The sequence below is a fragment of the Caenorhabditis elegans genome, chromosome IV, assembly GCF_000002985.6.
Source record: "Caenorhabditis elegans chromosome IV".
Lineage (NCBI taxonomy): Eukaryota > Metazoa > Nematoda > Chromadorea > Rhabditida > Rhabditidae > Caenorhabditis > Caenorhabditis elegans.
Window position 1 is genome coordinate 16,912,847 of NC_003282.8, and position 20,893 is coordinate 16,933,739.

Sequence of the window (20,893 nt, forward strand, 5' to 3'; positions counted from 1 at the left end):
TTTTTGAATATTTCACTGTTTCACCACTTTTTGAAAATTCACACTGTCTTACAAGTTTGTTAGGATAATCAACTAAAATGCCATAAAAATTAAAAATGCTCATTGCTTTACAGGCATCTCAAAGGAAAAGAGTACTAATAAAAAGAAAGTTTTTTGGTGGGCATTATTTTGAACTTAAAATTTAAAAAAAGTCCCCGTTTCATCACTTCTCTAAGATTATTTCCTTTTAACTTGTTGTTGCTTGAAGCATTATTCGACAAGGTCTCAATTTTTTGCATTTTCAGTGGAAATGTGGTTTTAGCTAACTAATAAAAAGTGTTGCAAAAATGTACAATATTTCATTTTTCACCAGTAAAAAAGTGAAAAAATCTTCATTTTTGATAGTGTTGTCGTGAGCAAAGTAAAAATATATTTCGTTTGCCAAAATGCAAAATAGGGGACCCATATGGGGTTTGCGACAGGCTACATGCCTACCTACCTACAAGTGAGAAGTATAACATTCTTTTAATTGAAAAATGTTGTCTTGTGAGTGATTTTATGGTGGTTCCAAAACACTTCAACTCTAATCTTAAAACTCCACAAAATAACAGAAGAGCCTAATCAATCCACTCCCTCACAGTGTAAGTTTGCAATTTTTTTCTTGGCAGGTGAGGCTCTGGTTGATTGAAATTACAGATTTTTTTTTCCAATATAGAATTAAAAGTAGGATGTTGCTTGACAAAGAGCTAATTTTTCTTTCAATTTTGTGTTTTTTAATTGATTTTGCAGTTACTCAAATTTAAAACCAATAAAATAAGTATTTCTGTCTAAATTCTAAATTTTTTAAATCAAAAATTGTCAAATACCCATTAAATACGGCAAAGATAAGTGAAATTTTGAAGATAATGTGAAACAGTTAAAAATTTAGAAAAAATACGAACTTGTATTTTTCACAGATGATTTTGAGTTTTGAACTTAAAAATGTGTTTTCAATACTTACAAACTCATAAGCAAAACATACTTGTCACAGGAACTTTAAAAAACATTTTGAAATAGTTAAACATTTCTAATTTCCAGATCTACCAAAAATATATGGTGTAAGTTAAGTTATTTATTTTTCCAAAAGCTTTGAATCTTTGAACAGTTTTTTTCAAGGGTGATGCTTACAAAAATAGTTTCTTTTTTAATTTAAATTTAAATACTATATCTTCAGTTTTTACAAAATAAAGTTACTGTTTCACACTTTTTATAAAAATGTGGTTAAATTTGAGAATTTTATTAATATCAAAAAGTTCCAGATCATTAAACATACAATATGCAACTTGATTTCAAAGCTAAAATGAAATAATTCTCTGTTTCAAAAATAACGTGAAAGTATCCTACTCTTAATCTCAGTACTTCAGAATCTGCTGACTTGTTACCTAACTTTTTGTTAGTTTTTCAATTTTTTTGTCGTGAAATGTTTAATTTAGTTAGGATTTATATTAAATTTTTATTCCAACAAAATATTTTTGCAATTTGGTTTTTAATGTTGCCGTCTAGGTTGGGGTGATGTGACTTTTGCAGGATTTTTATTTAATTTGAAAATTTGGTGAACCCTGCTTGTTATATCTGAAAGACTTCAGAAAAATAATAAAAAACTACCGATTTCCTGAAAAATATTCCGTTTCTTTTTTTTAAAGAATTTTTTTTACAAATGTGTCAGAAAAATATATTTCTATTAGAAAAATTTGTAACTGCTTAGACAAAATTCTATACACTGAAAAGTTCTTAATTAAATATTTCTAAACGTTGAAATGGTGGGAACATAATTTTGATTAAAATACTTCTATGCATGACAAAGAGACTTATTGCAAATATAAATTTCGAGCCAACTATGACAACAAACTGAAACTGTAGTGAAAATGAATTCCATTTTTTTTTAATTGAAGTGTTTAAATTCAGAAAATACTAATCTTACATTGTTCGAATAAATCTTCAAATTGTTAATTTGGAGGAAAACTAGAAAATACATGAATGAATTAACAATCTGGTCTATTTTTAATAAAACCCCTGAAACAGTAGTTTTTGTAATTGATCAACTTATTTCTAAAACTTCTGAAAAAGCTAAAAAGATATCGTATTCGGATAAATAAAATGTTTAAATCAAACCATCATTTGAAAAAAAAAAGTAAAACCATATCTTTATTGAAATTAGTTAAGCAAAGCCAATAATATTATAAAGAAAAAGTGTTGTTCAAAAAAATTATTAATAGTGTACAAATTTGAACAAAAAATTTAACATTTTCATAGTGTTCATAAATATTTTCCCGATTAGATTCTGAACAATTAGTTGTGATTTTTTTGTCATGTTATTAAATTTGGAACGCATACAAAAAGTGTTTGCGGGACATATTTTGAAAAATCCCAATATTGTGCAAAATATGATAGTAGAACAGTTTTCAAACAGTATTTAAAAACCTTTTCAAAGAATTCATTAATTCCTCCTGTCAGACTTCGGTTCATTTTTGGTTTCAAGTTTTTCTCCTGACTGAATTATTGTTGTTTTTTGTTCGAACCGCTTAACAAAACAACAGGAAACTGTAAAATTTTTCGCAGTGAAACTTTTTTATATGGAATTTTATCAAAGAAAATAAAACAAAAAATAGAAAAAACTACTAAACGCATTTTTTATTGGTCTTTTTAGTTGAAAAGTTTGATTTCAGCGATATATGGAAAATTAAAATAATTTTTTTTTAATGCGCTACTCTCACCAATTCCGCTGATGAAGAAGATCCAAATATCTGAGGTTTCCGGGACTATCTTAGGGCATTTTATTTTTTTATTTTTCTGGATGTTCTTTAAATAATTTAAACGTTTTCAAAAGTCATAGACTTCTAAATTTAAAAAAAAAAAGTCCCTCTGCGCCCGACACCCACCGGGATGGCGCAACCGGGAGCTGTCGGGCGCAGGCTTCAATCTTTAGTTTTTATTTCGGAGTTATCTAAACTCACATTATTTTTGTAGATTAGTTGCTGTTTTTAAGGAATTTAGGCTGATACTGTAAAAAAATTTTTTACTGTTTCGGATCATAGCCAAATTTTACAAACATATTTTTAAATTGTTTCTCCGTACTTTTGGATGAAATATGTTTATATTTTTCATAACAAAATCAAAACAGTATCTAATTACACCCATTCCCCCCTGTTATGATATTAAATAACTCCCCTCCCCCCTCCCCTCTTCAGGTCAAAATAAACAATTATTTCACATTCCCCCATTCTCACTCCCTCCTAGAACTCGTTTAACACTATGAAAATTTCCGGGATATTAACTTTTTTGGCCATTTTCGGTGGCTATTCTGTGATTTTTGGTTTTGCAGCTCAAGAATTTGGTGGAATGAGTGATTGGATAAGTCGTGAGTTTTTTTTTTGAGAAAATTGAAGTTCGAGGATAAAAAGTATTCTGTACTACGAAATCGCTTAAAACTTTTTACAACTGCATAACTGTAAAGCAGTGATTCTGTACAGTAATCCTACAGTACAATTACCGTACCCTAGAAGTTAGCCTGCAGTACTACAAAAGTGCTGCTACAGTACTCGTACTGTAATCCTACAATACTCATATAGTGATCCTACAGTACTTCTACAGCACTCTTACCGTACCCCAGAAGTTTGCTTGTAATACTCATACAGTGCTCTTACAGTAATCCTATAGTAATCCTACAGTACTCCTACAGTACTCCTACAGTACTCCGACATCATCACTACAGTAATTTCATTAAGACAACAGTACCCATCCACGGCTCATATCTATTGTGGAACGGTAAAAGCTGAAAAGTTTTTTTAAAATTGTAAATTTTAATTTTGTCGGTTTCACATTTTCCTTAAAAACGGTCCATTGTTTAATTTTTACTATTCAAGTAGGTTTAATTTTATTTGATTTTATTACAATTGTTAGTCGTGAAAACACAAATAAAACAAATACAAACCTCTATAATATCCCACCATCCTGTTTTTTACCTGACCTACAAAATATATGGCTTTTATGAAAAAAGTAAAGTGAAAGTATTTAGCGAAGCTGATACCCTGGGCGCAACGATTAGAAAAAAACATATTTCAGTTTTACCGAAATTGTGAAACCGACTTTTATTTTAACCTACAATTTCAGACCATCCCTCGCGTATCCTTCCACATCTTACCGCATCCTGCCAGAAGCATGAAGCCTACTGCTTATCGGTGAGTTTTCACAATATTCCTCTGTTTTTTTTCAAAATAATCCGTTTTCCAGAACATTGGGCTCACTGCACACTACTTGATCGAGTTCGCCAGGCTTTTGATCGAAATACCCGGAAAAACTGAAGCCAAATTGATTAATGATGTGAGTTGGAGTGTTGTTTGTTTTTTATATTTTGGAAAATCTTAATTTTTTCAGTTGGATAGCCTTACAACTTATCTGGACAGCTGCAAGGACGCCGAGTGCCTTATTGATTTTCAGCAGCAGTTTGGAAGAGAATTTGAGCAGGCTATCACAAAGGTAGGTGAGAACCCGTCGGATGTCGGCCGCAAGTTGGTGAATTTTTAGGCTGGAAATATCATCAGAGCTTCTGAAAAGGGTGGTCATTACGCCAAGGAGAATGATTTGATGTATGCAGACGAGTTTTTTGGATAAAGATTTATTTTTTACTGTTTTATTATTTTTTAAATAAAGACTTAACTGGAGGCCTGCGAAACCTGCTAGATGTCGGGCGCTGCGATTTTTCTTACGTTGGTGTATATTTCTTCGACAAATACACTAGGAATTATTGAAAATGGATATTCTGTCAAGATTTTGAGGCAGCTTTCAAGTTTCAACACACAAGACACCCAGTCTATTCAGAGACCATTTTCATCATTAAAATTCCTAATTTAAAGATTTCGTTATGGTATCAGTTTTAGATAAGAAGAATTAATAACGAGGAGGAGAAAATAAAATTTATTAAAAATAATAAATTTTTCAGAAAGATCAATCCGACTTTATGTTTTCCAAGAGTGGCTGGTTGTTTGATGATTGTATGAGTCCGAGCAGGAGCAGATGTTTCATATGTGCATCGTGATGACCAGGAGCATCCAGCAGCAGCTTCATCATTGCAGTGTGCTGACCATTGAGCTCAGCAGCTTCAGAAGGAATCCATTGAGCATCCGGGAGAAGTGAAGATCCATGTCGTTGATTTATGAAGACTGATTTAATTTGAAGAGCCTATGAAATAAGATAAGATCTTTGAACTAAATGAGTTGGCACGTGTGACGAACAAATTTAATATGTAGTTAACATATGAAAGGAGGCGTGGAAAAATCTGATAAAATTTCAATTACGAACAAAATTTATACGGAAACAAAATTTCAACGTGTGAGCCAAATTTTGCATTTCACATCGTCACACGTGCCAACTCATTTAGTTTAGAGATCTTATCTGAATTCATAGACTCTTCAAATTAAATCAGTCTTCATAAATCAACGACATGGCTCTACACTCCTCCCGGATTCTCAATGGATGTCTCCTGAAGCTGCTGGGCTCAATGGTTAGCACACTGCAATGATGGAGCTGCTGCTGGATGCTCCTGGTCATCACGATGCACATATGAAACATCTGCTCCTGCTCGGACTCATACAATCATCAAACAACCAGCAACTCGTGGGAAACATCAAGTCGAATTGATCTTTTTGAAAAATTTATTATTTTTAATAAAATTTATTTTCTCCTCCTCGTTGTTATTTTTTCTGATCTAAAACTTATTCTGTGAAAAAATCTTTAAATTTGGAATTTTAATGAGGAAAATGGTGTCCGACTAGATTGGATGTCTTTTGTGTTGAAACTTGAAATCTGCGACAGTACTTCGTGTTTCTCAGATCTTGACAAAAAATCGATACTTGTTATGAAATTAGTTTTCTGTTTTATCAAGAATTTCCACTTGAACAAGACTTTCACCAATGGGATAATTACTGAGAAATGTGGTTCAGCAATTGGTACAAAAACAAAGAACGGGAAATATCCGTTAACATTGAGAATTTTGTGACAAAGCTTAATTTGAACTTCTCGAAAAAAAACTGTCTGCGGGAATTGAAACTTTGTTTCTTTGTCGTCTAGCTGGCATACTCTTATACTTTTTCATTTTCAATAACTCCGTCTTTGTTCAGCTTGTATAATCAAATACAAAAAAGCGCACATAATTCAAGCAACTTTCGAACCATTTTTTAATGCAAAATCAAGTTCAGTTTATCAGAAAAGCTATCTCACCATTTTTGACAAAAAACAGCAAAAAAACAAATCATATTTCAGATCGCAAATCATTCATTCAAAATACATACTAGAAAAAGTTCAAAGCAGAAAGCACACAGAGAGCCAATCCAGCCAAAAATCCAAGCTGTGAAGAGGGAGACGTTTGGGTTGTCGATTCAATTTGGTGGCGAGTTGTCATTGATTTTGCCCGACGAGTTGTTGTTGTTTTGTTTGGCTTGACGTGTGCCATGGCGCTCTCCGTCAGCTTGCCAACTTTTATTTCAACTATGTGTGGTGTATCAGGGACGCACAAACCACTATATTGATCTCCAGAAGGGCATGCCGATCATGGTGGACCGCGGACGTAGTCGGAGTCCGAAAATACGGAACTAAAAAATGTGATTGGTGCTTTTTAAAATTCGAAAAGCTCACGGAATGTCAAAACGGCAAAAATAAGCATAGCCCAGATTACATTCAGCAATATTGTCACAGGCCACAAATTTTGAAGACGGATTAAGAAACGTACGATCCTGATCCCAAGCATCTTTTTTTTTTAGTTTTTTGGGAAAATTCGAACACTTTGTTTCACGATTTACCTTTCTAAGATCGTTACTGGTAATCTAAATTTAGCAGAAACTGTTTTATTTATAAAGCAAATGCAGATGGACGCGTACTGTCTCAAGACGAAATTTCCAAGCAGAAACCGGTTTGGAAAGATGTTCGCCTCAGAAGATCCGCCGTCGCTCGCTTTGATATTGATCCAGGAGACTATGTCATTATTCCTTCAACAAAAGAGCCAAATCGCTGCCTTGACTTCATGTTGAGAGTTTTTGCAAGCACCACATTTGATATTCAGTAAGTCTTCAAAAATCTAATTTTTTCATTTTCCAACCGCAATAGCGGTTGATAAAAAATTTTCAGACGCCTCTAGTGCCCGTCTTCAAACCATCCAGTCTTCCTTCAACATCTCCACGCCCATATTCTACTCTCGTTCCTTGATTTTTTGGAAAAAATAAAAGTGTTTTGAAAGTTCTTTGTTATGTTTAAAGAGTCATTTTTGATACTTTGAAACTGATACTTTGAATTTCAGTTTTTATTATATTTTTGCAGTTCAATTGTGCTTTGTAGTTGTAGTTTGTAATATTTAGTTAGCAATATTTAGTTTCAAAGCTCAACGAACATAAAAATAAAAATGTGAAAACATTTATTTGACGTTTTCATTCGACGTGTCGAATTTTTCTGCCAACAATAAACTTCCAAGTTCCAAAAAATCAATTCAGTTTCGAAAATTAGTTTTTTTGGATTTCGACGTTGTTTCCAGGATTTTCGATCTATAAAAGGTATATTTATTTGCAATTTATTGTTTCGACGCAGCGCCGGACACCTGCCGGGTTTTCCAGTTATATGTCGGGCGCTGAGCTCTCAAAGACTCCTAATTTTTCCAGAACATGAATCTGAAAAAGGTGAAGGAAAAGCTGTCATGTTTGTCCACCAACATTCTACTTCTTATTGTGGTCATTGCGATTTTCGGTACTGTGGTTATTTGGAAAATCGATAAACTGGAGTTATGGGAGGCTGAAGCTTTAAGTTCTCAGGAGTCAATGCTCGGCGAGCTCAAGGTCGCAGTTACCTCGCTGGAGCAGCATAGACCCGGGCATCTCAAGAAGAATGTGTGCCAGACACCGGAATGTATCACGCTTGCTCATCAATTGGTAGGACCGACATCTTCCGGGTTTCCAGACCCATAAAATGTCGGTTGCTAGATAATAAATCAATTTTTCAGCACAACTATCATGATCCTTCTGCCGATCCTTGCGACAACTTCTATCAATCAGTGTGCGGTAAGCAGCACGAGCATTCTTTGAAGAGTGGGCTGGCGAAGAAGCATTTGATTCTTAGAAACTTGATAAGAGGTAAGTGGCGCCCGACACTCTACGGGTTGTTTACCCTAAATTTTCAGAGACTATCACAAACCGTAAAGTAACACCAACTTCGAAATCCGAGAACGAAATGAGAAAATTTCATGGAATATGTTCAAAGTATCAGCGAGCTAATGTAACTTTCATAATTTTTTTTTTGAAAAACTCACCACAACTAACTAACTTCCAGAGCTCCTCAGATATTGCACAACAAGCGCTCCGGGATATTTTCAGAGATGTTCAGAGCATTGGCTCCTGGCCGGCTGGAAGTCGAAATTGGAATGAGTCGGATTTTAATTTGAATGGTATTGAGAGCTTCTAACATTTTCTTCAAATAGTTATTTTAGAAATGCTCAATAACCTAGTCAAGCTAGGCCAACGAAATTTTGGACTGTTCCAAATATCTTTCAAATACCGTGACCAATTGTTAATCAGCGCCGAGGAACACCGCAGGAACTACTCAAAGCTTGAGCCGACAATTTTAAATATTTTCGAGACAAATGGACTTGTGCCAGATCGGATACAACTTTTGAAAGATTTGGAGGGTTTTGCATCTCTTGAAGCTTTATTGAAAAATGTGACATTTTAATTTGAATACTTTACAATCGAAACTAAATTTTCAGCATTACTACTTGGACAATATGGATAAAATGAAGCCCGCCGTGCTTGATGATCTGGTGCCAAGTGTGGACTTTATGGGGCTTGTCAAAGCAATGATCAGCCCGGGAAAGGAGCACTTGATGCCGAAGATTGAGCTCAAGACTAGTGTACTGAATCAGACATTGTTCAACGATGAGAATATGAATGTGAGTTGGGTGGAATGGGCTTGTGCTCAAAGCTCACAGCGTTACAAGAAAATTCTTTATCTAGATTTGTAGAAATAATAATTTTCAGCTGGAAGCAATCATCCTTGACACACCCAAGCGAACACTGGCAAATTATTTGATCTTCAACTTTATTGACAGTTCATTGGACCATCTGGTTTTCGAAACAACTTCTCAAAAAGGAAACACTTGTGAAGATGTAAGTTGGGCCCAATTTATGTCGGCTGCTTCACAATATTCCTTTTTTGAAATGCAGGAGTTGTCACATGTTTCATGAATTTTGAAGCGCCCGACGTCTACCGGGATCCGCTAAAACACAGCTAGTATTGCAGCCGGGGTGGGCGTCGGCTGCTGCACAATCTCAAAAGGACTGCACAGCCGCCGACACCTCACGGGTTCCGCGCCTACGAGGTAGACACAGAGGGGTGCGGTACCCGTGAGATGTCGGCGGATGATACTGGTTGGGGTTGCGATTTTAGCATTTTCTCCGTGAATTTCCGGGAAAAAAAGGGCTCAGTCTTATGGATTTGTACGTACGTAAATGCCACGATGTACGAAACTCCTTTTTTTTCGAAGTCATCGCATACCTTCCCCCTAATGTCGCCAGGAGTTGTCTCATGTTTCATGAATTTAGAAGCGCCCGACGTCTGCCGGGATCCGCTACAGCACAGCTAGTATTGCAGCCCGGTAGGCGTCGGCTGCTGCACAACCTCAAACGACTCGAACGAAAGACAACACGTACATTTGAAATTAGAAAAACTGCAAAACAAATCCCAAAAATTAGGTCACACCGTTTTTGGGTCGTTTTCTGGGTTGGCAACTAAATCGGGACCCCAAGCAAATAACAGCCACCGACACCTCACGGGTTCAGCGCCTACCTACATCGTGATAATCTTAGTGGGATGCGGTACCCGTGAGATGTCGGCGGATAATATTGGCTGTACAAAAAATCCTATATTTTTTTAGAAAGTCATCACATACCTTCCTCGTGCATCTCTCCGAGTCTTCATTCGCAATTACGTCGACAAAGAGAACCGAGACCTGATCACCCAGCTGGCCGAAAAAACTCGAATCGCTCTTCACACTTTGGTTCAGAACTCCACGTGGCTAAAGGCAGAATCCAAACAACTTGCTCTAGACAAAATTAATGCGATGGGAAAGATGATTGGGTATCCGGACTTTTTCGAGCCACCGGGCACTTTGGATGGCATGTTTAAAAATGTAAGTAGTGAAAACTTATGCCTAATTTACTTAATTTTTTTAGCTAAATCTCGACTCATCTGACACGTACTACACAGCTCTCAACAAGCTCGAAAGGTATTTTGTTGAACAAAAAATGGATTATTTCGCAGAAGAGACACCTCTGGATCCAGATTTACGCGTTTTTGAAATGAATGCCTACTACTATATTCCCGGAAATCAGCTGAGTAAGTACTATTGGCTTTTAACCTAATTTTCAAAGAATTTCCAGACTTCCTTGCTCCATTCTTTGATGATCCAATGTTTGACTCGACCTACCCCGATTATGTGAACATTGCCATGTCTGGGAACATAATTGGTCATGAAATGGGTCACGCATTTGGTCCACACGCAATTTTGAGAACTGTCAGAGGACGGGAAGTGTGGATGAAACCGGAAGAACTTGCAGAATACGAGAGCAGGGCGCAGTGCCTGGCAAATCAGTACAGTGAATATGATGATCCAGATTTTGGACGAGTTGTAAGTGAAACTAGGTGATCTTGAAAAATGATTTTTCAACGAGAAATTCAGTTTGACGGCGGCAAAGTGATCGATGAGCTTGTGGCGGATAATATCGGACGGGAGGTTTCTTGGAAAATGTTTAAAAGTCTTGACTTGACAAATGCGACAAGGATTATTGGATTTGAAGACTATGACATTGACCAACTGTATTTCCGTGTTGGAGCCCTGGTGAGTCCATGTCGACCAATCAGCACGCGCCCTCATCGCTGATTGGTCGACACTTTGGTACAGTGTTGTCTAGCCATTCAACAGCCGACATAAAGCGGGACCATTAGATGTCGGGTGCTTTGAAACTAATATTAGCAGTTTTTTCTGAAAGTATCTATTTCAGACACACTGCACCCCTCATGCGATGCGTGATTTGAAAGGGTCTATCGAAAGTTCTCATCCTCGGAAAGCATTCCGTGTGAATGGAGTCTATGCGAATCTTCCAGAGTTTGCCAGAGCATTCAACTGCCCGACGGGATCTCCAATGAATCCGAGAAAGAAGTGTGATATGTTCTGAACTTGTGTTTTAGGTTTTTACTAGAAATGAACTTGATTCCTCCCTGATTTCTTGTTTTAATTTATAGTAACATTCTCATCATTTTGTTCAGAAAAGAGATACCATTTAATGAATCAGCTCAGATTTCTGATCAAATACGAATGTTGATCGGTGACAACAGGTGGTTTGTCTTTTGTTTGACATGTTTGAATTGAATCATTGATACGTTACTGTTCACCAAAACATTTATTTTTTGACAAACTTTTTTTCTGTTTCATGTATTCTATTTCAGTTTGTGTCGTTTTTATATTCTTACTGCTTGTAACATATAATTTCAGATAATGAGTCTACAAAAAGCCAAGGAAAAGCTGCCAGGATTTATGCTTCTTCTTCTTCTCACCTGTACTGCTCCACTCGCCATCGGAGCAACAACTCCTGCTACCCGAAATGTCTGTAATACTCCAGCATGCATCACTCTTGCTCACATGTTGGTAAGTTCCTAGCACTCTGGTTTCCAACTATATCAAACTTCCAGCACAACTACCACGACCCATCAGTTGATCCGTGTGACAACTTCCACCAATTCGCTTGCGGGAGAGAGCATGAGCACGAAACGGAAGATATTTACACGAAAAAAACAAAAACCATCAATAATATAATGAAAAGTGAGCTTTAGCTTTTATTCTTTTCTGTAATTTAGTTCCTGTTTCAGGATTTCTAAAAAAGAACGAGACGTCAAGATCGAAGTCGGAGAATGCTATGAGAACCTTGTATAAAGCGTGTAAAACCTTGGAGAAAGTAAGTTTTTTTTCAAAATTTTAAAAGCAAAATTTAATTTTCAGAATTCCACAGCCAGTCGTAACAAAGCTCTTCAGGACATTTTCCAAGATATTCAGAGCATTGGGGCTTGGCCAGTGGTGGATGATAAGTGGGATGAGTCGAAATTCGATCTGAATGATTTCCTTGTTAATCTAGTGAGGTTGGGAAGAAAAAATTTTGGACTATTTCAAATGGCACGGTATGTAAACGTTCGAAATTTTGCTATAGGCCCAGAAGCAGCTTGGCGTCACAACGTAGATCTCGGAAAGGTTTCGGATACAATTTTATACATTTTGCACCTTAAAAATTTGAATTTTCAGACAATTTCCGAGATTCTGAAAGCTAATTCTGTTCAGACGAACAATAAGAAGCTTCTAGACGATTTGGCAGAGTATGTTAATTTGGAGAAGGCGTTAAGCCAGCACAAGTTCAACACAGTTCAACCAGGATATATTTTTTCTGAGCGATCAGATTTTGTGTCAAGTGTGAATTTTTCAAGGCTCGTCTTGGAAATGATGAGCCCCGACAAAAGAACTTTATTCCCGGAAGTGTATCAGATTATGTACCTAACCAACACCTCGCTGTTTTTTGGAAAAAATAATAATGTAAGCATTATATTTTGATAGGGCTTCCATGTAGGCGCCAAAGCGCCTGCCTCTGCCTGCCGCGCCTCTTGTATTGTGCGGCGCGAAACCCAAAAAGTGTCGGCCGCTGCAAAAGAGCCACATTTAGCACTATGTGGTGTCTTTCATTTCTTGTCATTATGAGGCGAGAGGTCGGCGGGAGGCGGGCCGGCGTCAGGCCCCCGTCCTCCGCCTGCCTCGCGCGCAGAACCCGAGAGCCACTTTTCACACTTTATTGTGTCTTTCCTATCTCGCTAAAATAAGGTGAGAGGCAGGCGTCAGACCCTGAAACCGCGCCTGCCTCCAAAGCACTATATTTCGACTCTCCGGAAGATATTCTCCTTATAGCTTGAAACAATCATTCGGAACACTTCTAAAAGAGCATTGGCCAACTACTTGATCTTCAAATTCATCGATACGTCTATCGCAGACCTGACATATGGTTCCCCATCGGCATTTTGCGAACAGGTAGAGTACTATGATTTTTTTTTCTTTCGAAAAATTTATTTAGAAAGTCATCAACTTTCTCCCTCGTGCTGCTCTTCGTGCATTCTATCGCAACTTTATAAGTAAGGAGAATCGGAAGAAAATCACCAAATTGACTGAAGCCACCCAAGTTCAACTGTTGAAGATCATCGGCGCAACTGATTGGATGAGCATTAAATCGAAGAAAATCGCGATGGATAGAGTCAGCAGTATGAATATGGTAATTGGATATCCAGACTATTTTGATCCACCGGGAAAACTGGATGGACTATTCGAACATGTGAGTAGACCTCCTAGAAATCAGGGCTTGATAATTCAATTTTAGCTCAATCTGTCTTCATCTGACACTTATTACACGGTTGTCAGAAAAATCAATCGATTCATGCGTGAACAAGAGATGGACTATTATACCGGAGAAGTGCCGTACTATCCATTGTTCCCGGGACTTATGACTAATGCCATGTATAACGCGAATGATAATAATCTAAGTAAACTTGCAAGATAATTAATTATCATAATTATATATTTGCAGTGATCTTTGCCCCATTCTTCGATGATCCATTTTTCGACTCTAGTTTCCCGGACTATGCAAACATCGCATTCACTTCGAACACACTTGCTCATGAAATGGGACACACTTTCAGCCCGCATTTGATGGATATAATGACTGGTACAACAGAAGTTTGGCTAACACCGAAGGAGACAGAGGAGTACGAAAAGAGGGTGAAATGCCTGGAAGATCAATATACTGAGTATGACGATCCGGAGTACGGGAGAATTGCAAAAAGCTGTATAGTTTGAAAAAATACTCAATTTTATTAAACATTCAGTATAATGGATCGATGGTGATCGATGAGATAGTAGCAGATCGGATTGCAATTGATGTTAATTGGAGGGATTTCAAGAGTTCGGATCGATCGAAGGATCAGAAGATCATTGGATTCGAGGACTACAATCTGGACCAACTGTTCTTCCGTATTTCAGCTATGGTTAGTGAAGTGCTAGTGAGAAAATAAATAAAAATATGTCATATTTCAGAGCTTCTGTACGCCGGCTCCACTTTCGCTAGAAGTGTCTAAGGCTTCCAACCATCCGGCGTTTGCCTTCCGTGTCAATGGAGTTTTTCAGAACGTGCCAGAATTTGCGAAGACATTCAACTGCCCGCTTGGATTGCCAATGAATCCGGTGAAGAAGTGTAAAATGCTCTGATATTTTGTTTTTTTTTTTTTTGGAATAAAATATGCATTGTTAACATGAATTTTAGTTTTGAGAAGAGTAGTATAAGAATATTCAAACCAGGGTTGTGCGGCAAATTTGGCGAATTTGGCGAATTTGCCGTTTGCCAAGCTCGGCAAATTTCAAAAAAGTAGATTTGCCGAATTTGCCGCTCAAATCAAAAAATTTGACAATACTATCTATTTTGACCAAAACTATTGAATTTTTCCCCAAAAATTTTGTAAAATGACACAAAATTGAGTTATTTTGACGTTGAAGCAGCCAGACTACACGGAACTTATTTTGAAACCAGATGTGTGTTAAGAATTCAGTAGTTTTGGTGCTCCAAAAACATCAAATTTTTCGGAGTTTGTTAAGCACGGCAAATTTGCCGAATTTGCCGAATTCGCCGAGCTCGGCATGTTTTGAGATTTTCCGCGCACCCCTGGTACAAGGTGTCATCCTAGTCCCAATCAGGGCTGTTGCAAAAAAAATTTTCGACCAAAACAAACAACTAATTTTTTGTTTGAAATTTGGACCAAAAAACAAAAAAATAGAATTTTTCAAAAAACCAAAAAAAAAAAACAAAAAAAAACACAAAAAAAATTGAATTTTGATTTCAAACGGGACAAAACGGAAATTTTTCTTGAAATATTTGTTCCCAAAAACCAAAAAAAAAAAACAAAAAAAAAACAAAAACCAAAAAAAAAATCAACAGCCCCGGTCCCGATGTCTCAGTGCAAAGCAAAAAAAACTGTAGGTCGTGACAGATATATTAGGGTTGTATAATTGTGTGCTCCTCCCTCGTTTTGTGTGTCAATGCCTTGCCGCTGGGCGGCAGAGCTATGTGCCAAGTTACAGACATAGATCGCACTATAGATAAACATATGTATAGTGCAATCTATATATGTAACTTGGCACATAGAAATCTACAGTCCCTCCCCCTTTCTCTATGTTATTGTACCAATGCCTTGTTGCTGAGCGGCAATGCGAAACAAAAAGACTGTACGTTGCCATCTACCAAGTTACAGATATATTAGGGTGCTCCTCCCTCGTTTTGCGTGCCAATGCCTAGCCGATAAGCGGCAGAATAAATAGTCAGTCTAATCAAGACGAATCAAATCGACTGCCCTACCAGCGATGATTGCCTCCTCCAAGATGCTCCCATGCGTCGCCATGCTCGTCCTCATCTGCGGTTTGTTCAATGGATCCAGTACAGTCAAAGGAACATGTTCCTCTTTTCAGCTCACAGTGCGTTCTCCTCCGTAATTGTTGTGAAGCGTGGAGAAGCTTAACCGGAAGACAAGAAACTGGAACTTCTGGATTCTGTCAACAATGTTCGTAGTCAAATCTCGAAGGAGCTTTCAATTTCCAATATGAATAAGCTGGTGAGTGATTTACGAAACTATGCCAGCAAATGTATAATCTTTAGGAGTACAGTATGGAACTTGAGAACAAATTGAAGAAAGAGATGACTTGTGAGAAATTTACCGCTTTTGTGGAACTACTTCGCAAACATCTGGAAAACGAGCCAAAGGAGGTGCAAGATCTCGCAGTACGTTTATTCAGTAAATTCAAATTATTAGTTGGGCTTTTTAGGCCATTAGTCTTTTCGGAGCAATTGTGGAATACTACCTTAACCCTCTGGACACTCACATCGCTTTCGTTTCTCTAACTTGCGAAGGAGTTGAAGTCAACATGCCAACCCCTGAAACTTCATTGGAGTAAGTTTTTGTGACGATGGTTGAGAAAAATGTGAAATCTTGTTCAGCAAAGCCGCCGATCAATCTGACTTCAAGCACGGCCAACCAGGATCTGCTTGTCCATCTGGAAGAACTGCAACATCTGCCGGTTTGTGTGCTCGTTCGGACTAGATCGAATCCGCTTGACTTCCTTGCTTTTGCCTTGAACTTCAATTTGTGTTTATAGATTTTTGAATGAAGTGTGAAAATTAGATTTGTTCTTGCTTTTTTATAAAACTTTTACAATCAATTTGAATCCCTGGATGCCAGTTATAAAAGTTTATACTGTTTCATCTGGCAGACGTTTTTTTGAAAATCATGTGCATAGGTTCCTAAAACGCAGAAGCGGAAGAGCACATTGAATTAGAAAAAGAGTTGATCTGGAACTTTAGATGCTCGTAGAATTGCTCTAGTAGGGGGTTTCTGAAGAGTTGAAAGACTAACAATAAGAAATAGAAAAAATTACTAGAAAATAGGAAAATTAGAGGAATTGAAAATTTGGAAACCTCAAAAGTACTGTCCCTAATTCAAAGTGCTCCTCAGATTTAACAGTATGTTCTTCATTCTGAAAACCACTGTAAAATGTTGAAGTTTTTTGATTAGCGCTCACGAAACCTGAGTTGGGAAAATGTTTAAAACTAACAGCCAGCAATTTAAACTAAATAGGGTTGATATGGAGGAGATCCCCTATTGTCCCCTTCTATTTTGGAAGCCGATTCCGGCGTCCTCCTTTCAGGAAATGGAAGCTCCAAAATTGAATCTGAATGATATGAAGTCGTACAATCGATTCTCGATTTCAGAATTTATTTACCGATTATGAGCGCTCCGGAATAGAAACACAAGAACAAGGATGGAGTCCCCCCATACCAGCCCTAAAATCTAATTTTCACACTTCATTCGACACATGCATCATGAGTGGAACTTCAAAGCAACGGAGACGAAATCGAGCTGATTTAATCTATGCTCGGGCTTGCAAACGGGGTGCCCACTCTTTCGAATTACAGTGTATGTAGAACTTCGTCAAATTGTGACGTTGAACTGTGTTATTGTTATAGGATGTGATATTTTTCTTGAAATATATAACAGATGTGTATCGGAGAAAAATTATAGCTCACGTCTTCAAATCATTAGAAATAGCAGACATCTACCGAGTTCACAAGAATATAGCGGCTGGTTGGATCCACTTTTCAGGAGCTTTAAATCTTTTTTTTTAAGGCGACAATAGATTTCTCATTTGTAGTTTTTAACATAATCAACAAGTTTATTCAAAATTAAAGTTATCTTCTGTAAAGGTTGTTGGATGATTGTATGAGTCCGAGAAGCACTTGAGCCACTAGGAACGTGCTAGGAATGCAGCGGGTTTGCATTGAAGTCTGTCCAGAACCAAGAGCATCGCATCCATTAAGCAAATGAGCAATTTTGAAACCAAAGACTGATTTGTTTTCAAATTAATTTGAATCCAAACCAGATCTTTGAACTAAATGAGCTGGCATTCAAATTATGAAAATAAATTTCCCGTGAAACACGAAATCCCACGAATTTGAAAACCATCTATCAAATCCTACCTATCAAAGCTAACGGGTCCTTTATGTGGCACCAGTCGCTTGCCGATGAATGTGATGAACTAAATCAGTGGAACGTCGGTCGCTACAAAACACAGCTTCTATATATAAAACAATTTATTCCGGAAAATCCCAGACAATTCTAAAAATTCGATTGTCAAATGTTCATGATATCCGTAAAGTAGAGGAGCTTCAACGTTCTTTAATTCAAAATTGACGAACGATAGCTAGATTCAAGATAAGCGTACAGCAAATCACACCCTTGGTAATGCTCACAAACAAGCCAAAAACACAGAACTCCAAATTTTTACACTTTATTCAAAATTCTATAGAAGCACACTAGTAGACGTTCAAGATCGAGACGATGAAGACGACCAATCCAGTGGAGAGGACGGATGGGGAGAAGCTTTTCGAACCACCGGATCCAGAACTGTCAGATCCAGAGCCAGAACTACCAGGAAGAGCACACAAGCCATCAGATGTTGCAGTTCTTCCGGTTGGGCACGCAGGGCCTGGTGCCCCTTTTTTAAAATCAGCCGCTTCTGCGAAATCTCTGAAACATTGAAATTATGCTGATATGCGCTAACGACAAACTTGGGAATAAATTTGCCATACTCAGCATCTGCCCCGTCGCAAGTGATAAAGACACTAGCAATCTCGATTTGGACTGGATCCATCATAATGTACAACTTCAAATAAGAGCATTCCAAAAATGTTCAATACAGCAAAGTGAAAACTTACAACGCCCAACGCCTCATTTGCAACTGTTTTTCCAAAATCGTTCAGCTGAGCTGTGAGCTGTGCATTTGTCAAAACCAATAAAGGTGCTCCGCTGGCTTTGCTACTTCCACAACTAGAGTCAAAGCGTGCTGAATTTCGAGAAATTTTTTTAAAAAAAGTAGCATGTTTCGACCCCTACAATGTTTTAATACAAATAATTCAAACAAAATTAAATCAGTGGCAAAAACTGAGTAATTGCCACTTTTTAACAGTAAATAAAAAATTTTCAAAAAAGTTTTGAAAAGTTTTATAATAATATTTGGACATTTTGGGACCAAAGGAGTGGTTTTTAACAATTTCCCCACTGGCGCTACTCCACCTTTTTTCAGTTTTCTAAAAAAGAATCCTATTTAAAGGAATTAAAGGAAAAAAGGAATTCCTGAAGGTCTGGCGGGCCAATTGGCCGTGTAATATTATACATAGAAGCTTTGTTTCGTAACGTTTTGAGGGTTTAGTTCATCACAAGTCGCACCGTAAAACGTCCGTTAACTATACGGTGGCCGATAAAAAAATAACTCGGTCACTTTGTGCACGTCGTTTTGTGGTGAAAAACAAAGTCAAAAACAAAACAAAGGAAACAAAGGTTCTATTTTTACGTGGTAACCCTTAATCCAAAAATGCCGATAACATCTCAAAGCTGCCCATATAAAAGATGAAAAATAGAAAATCAAATCAGTTTCTCAACAAGAAACGCCCGATCGATCTCGCCCAGATGAAGGTTCTCAAGACAGTTTGCGTTCTTCTTCTCATATGGGATATGGTGATTTGGTACTTTGGTCGACACAGTCTATGTGGAGTCGATCTTATTGGAGGTCCAACCCAGGCAGGCCTAACTATCCAAGACATTGATCATGTTTAGACTGATGATCAAACCTATGAGTTGCTGGGTTGTTTCTGGATTCTGCATGGACCTGTTCAAGCTTTTCAGAGATCTGATGATAAAGCCTAAATTCAACTGCCTATACCAGGGGTGTGCGGCAAATTTGTCGAATTTGCCGGGCTCGGCAAATTCGGCTCGTTTATAATGGCAAGCCGATCAAGAGGGCCAAGTCGCCTCTTCAAGGTGCCTGCCCAAATCATTCTACTAGAATAAATATTTCAGCTCAATACTCACTTGGTGCTGACAACACCCCAAAGGTAGGCGAGAACGTGAAGAAGATGTCGACTCAAGCTCATAAGGATTATATATCTGGATTGAATTCACATCGTCAGCTCGTTGCAAATAATTTGTCAATCGCCAACATGCACGAGCTTGTAAGTTTTACAAAAACGTCAAATTCACAGCTGTCCTTGAAAAAGGCCTGCTTAGCAGTAGTGGCTAAACGGGGAGAAATTGCAGAGTTTCGACGATGGCCTCGCAAATCTTGTCTCGGACATGACATGCAACGACTACGCGAGACATATCCAAATGAGTATGGAAACATCGGAGATGGAAAAGTTTATGAAAAAACTGAACACTTCACGTGAAAGAAAACGATTTTTGGAGACAATAATTGTCTGAACAAGGCATTTTTTTCAGAATATTCAGAATAAAGACATTGACGCCCTCATGATAATCAACCCTACCCAAACTCGGGTGGGATGTGCGAATGCTAAATGTGACCATTATGAGACTGTGCATTGTATATTTGGACCAAAGTGAGTGGCAAATCGGTGGCCGAATTCTTTCTCGGCCACAAAAACTTCTGTTTTCAGGGACAAAATAACAGCGGACGACTTCAAGATTGGAAGCGCCGGCACGGCGTGCCCGGTGGGAAGACGGCCAAGAATTTGTGCAAGTTCTCCGAGGCGGTGCTCTCCGTGTGGCTCACCATTTTGCTCATCGTGTTTGTGAACTTGTGCTCCGATTAAAATTGAATAAAATATCTTAAAATTTGTGGGATTTTTTTTTGTTTCACGGCGAATTTATTAACAACTCATTTAGTTCAATGGTTCGAATTGGAAATTTAAAAAAAATAAATTAGCTGCTCATTTGCTCGAGGGATGCGATGCTCTTGGTTCTAGACAGACCTCAATTCGCCAAATGCACATTTCCAGTGGCTCAATGGCAAGTGCTTTTCGGACTCATACAGTCATCAAACGGGTTTCTGACCGCGACGCAGCTGCGTGCGGAGCGGCTCAAAAGGTAAAATTTATTTTTGCGCCCAGACCGCTGCATTCGTCATATCCACGGGGTCGCTGGCTGTCCGTTTGCATAATTTTGAAGCAAACGCGCTTTATTGAGAATTGATTTGGGCGCCAACTCTCGCTATGCATTGGGGGGTGAGAGACGCAGATACTACCTATTTCTCTGGGCGCGAAAAACGCAAAGGATAACCGTTTCGTCGTCTGCGTCTCTTTTTTTCACGCTATTTTCTTCTCTGAGAGAACTACACGAACCGTGGACGAGGAATCCTCCTCTTCCACCGTTTTCAAGGTCATTTTGCTCACTTTCCTAATGTTTTCTCGTCCGCGAAAAATCA

The 20,893-nt window shown here is 37.9% G+C and overlaps 8 protein-coding genes, 25 non-coding genes and 2 pseudogenes across 35 annotated transcripts; 20 read left to right on the forward strand and 15 right to left on the reverse strand.

Moving 5' to 3' along the window:
- Window positions 1-60: 60 nt before the first annotated feature.
- On the forward strand, window positions 61-81 carry 21ur-659. The gene has a single exon (NR_067901.1).
- A 160-nt stretch (window positions 82-241) lies between these two features.
- 21ur-6209 lies at window positions 242-262 on the forward strand. The gene has a single exon (NR_067902.1).
- Window positions 263-827: 565 nt separating this feature from the next.
- 21ur-3693 lies at window positions 828-848 on the reverse strand. The gene has a single exon (NR_067903.1).
- A 120-nt stretch (window positions 849-968) lies between these two features.
- On the reverse strand, window positions 969-989 carry 21ur-4640. The gene has a single exon (NR_067904.1).
- A 268-nt stretch (window positions 990-1,257) lies between these two features.
- On the forward strand, window positions 1,258-1,278 carry 21ur-12137. Its single transcript, NR_067905.1, has one exon.
- On the forward strand, window positions 1,259-1,279 carry 21ur-7355. Its single transcript, NR_067906.1, has one exon.
- Window positions 1,280-1,377: 98 nt separating this feature from the next.
- 21ur-959 lies at window positions 1,378-1,398 on the forward strand. The gene has a single exon (NR_067907.1).
- Window positions 1,399-1,581: 183 nt separating this feature from the next.
- 21ur-14144 lies at window positions 1,582-1,602 on the forward strand. The gene has a single exon (NR_067908.1).
- Window positions 1,603-1,808: 206 nt separating this feature from the next.
- Window positions 1,809-1,829, reverse strand: 21ur-5307. The gene has a single exon (NR_067909.1).
- Window positions 1,830-1,974: 145 nt separating this feature from the next.
- 21ur-2950 lies at window positions 1,975-1,995 on the reverse strand. The gene has a single exon (NR_067910.1).
- Window positions 1,996-2,018: 23 nt separating this feature from the next.
- 21ur-10081 lies at window positions 2,019-2,039 on the reverse strand. The gene has a single exon (NR_067911.1).
- A 268-nt stretch (window positions 2,040-2,307) lies between these two features.
- On the forward strand, window positions 2,308-2,328 carry 21ur-5768. The gene has a single exon (NR_067912.1).
- Window positions 2,329-2,484: 156 nt separating this feature from the next.
- 21ur-13819 lies at window positions 2,485-2,505 on the forward strand. Its single transcript, NR_067913.1, has one exon.
- 21ur-14406 lies at window positions 2,494-2,514 on the reverse strand. The gene has a single exon (NR_067914.1).
- On the reverse strand, window positions 2,496-2,516 carry 21ur-15683. Its single transcript, NR_067915.1, has one exon.
- 21ur-5790 lies at window positions 2,497-2,517 on the reverse strand. The gene has a single exon (NR_067916.1).
- Window positions 2,518-2,631: 114 nt separating this feature from the next.
- 21ur-15558 lies at window positions 2,632-2,652 on the reverse strand. The gene has a single exon (NR_067917.1).
- A 419-nt stretch (window positions 2,653-3,071) lies between these two features.
- On the reverse strand, window positions 3,072-3,092 carry 21ur-10459. Its single transcript, NR_067918.1, has one exon.
- 21ur-14128 lies at window positions 3,080-3,100 on the forward strand. Its single transcript, NR_067919.1, has one exon.
- On the forward strand, window positions 3,084-3,104 carry 21ur-6884. Its single transcript, NR_067920.1, has one exon.
- A 100-nt stretch (window positions 3,105-3,204) lies between these two features.
- Y116A8C.3 (DUF19 domain-containing protein) lies at window positions 3,205-4,716 on the forward strand. The gene is made up of 5 exons (NM_070602.4): window positions 3,205-3,376; window positions 4,129-4,196; window positions 4,249-4,338; window positions 4,393-4,494; window positions 4,543-4,716. Exons 1-5 carry the CDS (start codon window positions 3,271-3,273, stop codon window positions 4,627-4,629), a joined length of 453 nt encoding a protein of 150 aa, NP_503003.2. The 5' UTR covers window positions 3,205-3,270; the 3' UTR covers window positions 4,630-4,716.
- On the forward strand, window positions 3,874-3,894 carry 21ur-6817. The gene has a single exon (NR_067921.1).
- Window positions 3,877-3,897, forward strand: 21ur-13437. Its single transcript, NR_067922.1, has one exon.
- On the reverse strand, window positions 4,035-4,055 carry 21ur-14816. The gene has a single exon (NR_067923.1).
- Window positions 4,717-4,962: 246 nt separating the features above from the next.
- Y116A8C.469 (uncharacterized protein) lies at window positions 4,963-5,085 on the reverse strand (the record flags this gene model as incomplete). The annotated part of the gene is made up of 1 exon (NM_001380562.1): window positions 4,963-5,085. One exon carries the CDS (start codon window positions 5,083-5,085, stop codon window positions 4,963-4,965), a length of 123 nt encoding a protein of 40 aa, NP_001368331.1.
- Window positions 5,086-5,532: 447 nt separating this feature from the next.
- On the forward strand, window positions 5,533-5,655 carry Y116A8C.468 (uncharacterized protein; the record flags this gene model as incomplete). Its single annotated transcript, NM_001307692.4, has 1 exon — window positions 5,533-5,655. The coding sequence occupies one exon, from the start codon at window positions 5,533-5,535 to the stop codon at window positions 5,653-5,655; it is 123 nt and encodes a 40-aa protein (NP_001294621.2).
- A 649-nt stretch (window positions 5,656-6,304) lies between these two features.
- Y116A8C.470 (Stress-associated endoplasmic reticulum protein) lies at window positions 6,305-6,466 on the reverse strand (the record flags this gene model as incomplete). Its single annotated transcript, NM_001313054.3, has 1 exon — window positions 6,305-6,466. The coding sequence occupies one exon, from the start codon at window positions 6,464-6,466 to the stop codon at window positions 6,305-6,307; it is 162 nt and encodes a 53-aa protein (NP_001299983.1).
- A 412-nt stretch (window positions 6,467-6,878) lies between these two features.
- Window positions 6,879-7,040, forward strand: Y116A8C.463 (uncharacterized protein; the record flags this gene model as incomplete). Its single annotated transcript, NM_001268983.3, has 1 exon — window positions 6,879-7,040. One exon carries the CDS (start codon window positions 6,879-6,881, stop codon window positions 7,038-7,040), a length of 162 nt encoding a protein of 53 aa, NP_001255912.3.
- A 454-nt stretch (window positions 7,041-7,494) lies between these two features.
- nep-23 (NEPrilysin metallopeptidase family) lies at window positions 7,495-11,272 on the forward strand. Its single transcript, NM_070603.5, has 13 exons — window positions 7,495-7,556; window positions 7,662-7,928; window positions 8,000-8,129; window positions 8,177-8,271; window positions 8,326-8,440; window positions 8,483-8,712; window positions 8,759-8,941; window positions 9,030-9,158; window positions 9,926-10,180; window positions 10,224-10,386; window positions 10,431-10,678; window positions 10,730-10,888; window positions 11,052-11,272. Exons 2-13 carry the CDS (start codon window positions 7,665-7,667, stop codon window positions 11,223-11,225), a joined length of 2,145 nt encoding a protein of 714 aa, NP_503004.2. The 5' UTR covers window positions 7,495-7,556; window positions 7,662-7,664; the 3' UTR covers window positions 11,226-11,272.
- A 248-nt stretch (window positions 11,273-11,520) lies between these two features.
- On the forward strand, window positions 11,521-11,541 carry 21ur-8866. The gene has a single exon (NR_067924.1).
- A 4-nt stretch (window positions 11,542-11,545) lies between these two features.
- Window positions 11,546-14,211, forward strand: nep-24 (NEPrilysin metallopeptidase family; the record flags this gene model as incomplete). The annotated part of the gene is made up of 10 exons (NM_070604.6): window positions 11,546-11,695; window positions 11,740-11,869; window positions 11,917-12,002; window positions 12,047-12,292; window positions 12,344-12,628; window positions 12,995-13,114; window positions 13,158-13,412; window positions 13,458-13,620; window positions 13,665-14,121; window positions 14,171-14,211. The coding sequence occupies 9 exons, from the start codon at window positions 11,546-11,548 to the stop codon at window positions 13,931-13,933; spliced, it is 1,704 nt and encodes a 567-aa protein (NP_503005.3). The 3' UTR covers window positions 13,934-14,121; window positions 14,171-14,211.
- A 1,276-nt stretch (window positions 14,212-15,487) lies between these two features.
- On the forward strand, window positions 15,488-16,221 carry Y116A8C.7 (annotated as a pseudogene). Its single transcript has 5 exons — window positions 15,488-15,542; window positions 15,593-15,735; window positions 15,780-15,902; window positions 15,947-16,071; window positions 16,119-16,221. Coding segments are annotated over exons 1-5 (549 nt in total).
- Window positions 16,222-17,336: 1,115 nt separating this feature from the next.
- On the reverse strand, window positions 17,337-17,521 carry Y116A8C.471. Its single transcript, NR_132465.1, has one exon. It is a non-coding gene; the product is annotated as an Unclassified non-coding RNA Y116A8C.471 (non-coding RNA).
- A 469-nt stretch (window positions 17,522-17,990) lies between these two features.
- Window positions 17,991-18,331, reverse strand: Y116A8C.49 (Ephrin_rec_like domain-containing protein; the record flags this gene model as incomplete). Its single annotated transcript, NM_001083251.1, has 2 exons — window positions 17,991-18,204; window positions 18,246-18,331. 2 exons carry the CDS (start codon window positions 18,329-18,331, stop codon window positions 17,991-17,993), a joined length of 300 nt encoding a protein of 99 aa, NP_001076720.1.
- An 812-nt stretch (window positions 18,332-19,143) lies between these two features.
- Y116A8C.8 lies at window positions 19,144-20,267 on the forward strand (annotated as a pseudogene). The gene is made up of 4 exons: window positions 19,144-19,243; window positions 19,291-19,685; window positions 19,771-20,069; window positions 20,127-20,267. Coding segments are annotated over exons 1-4 (935 nt in total).
- Window positions 20,268-20,893: the final 626 nt, after the last annotated feature.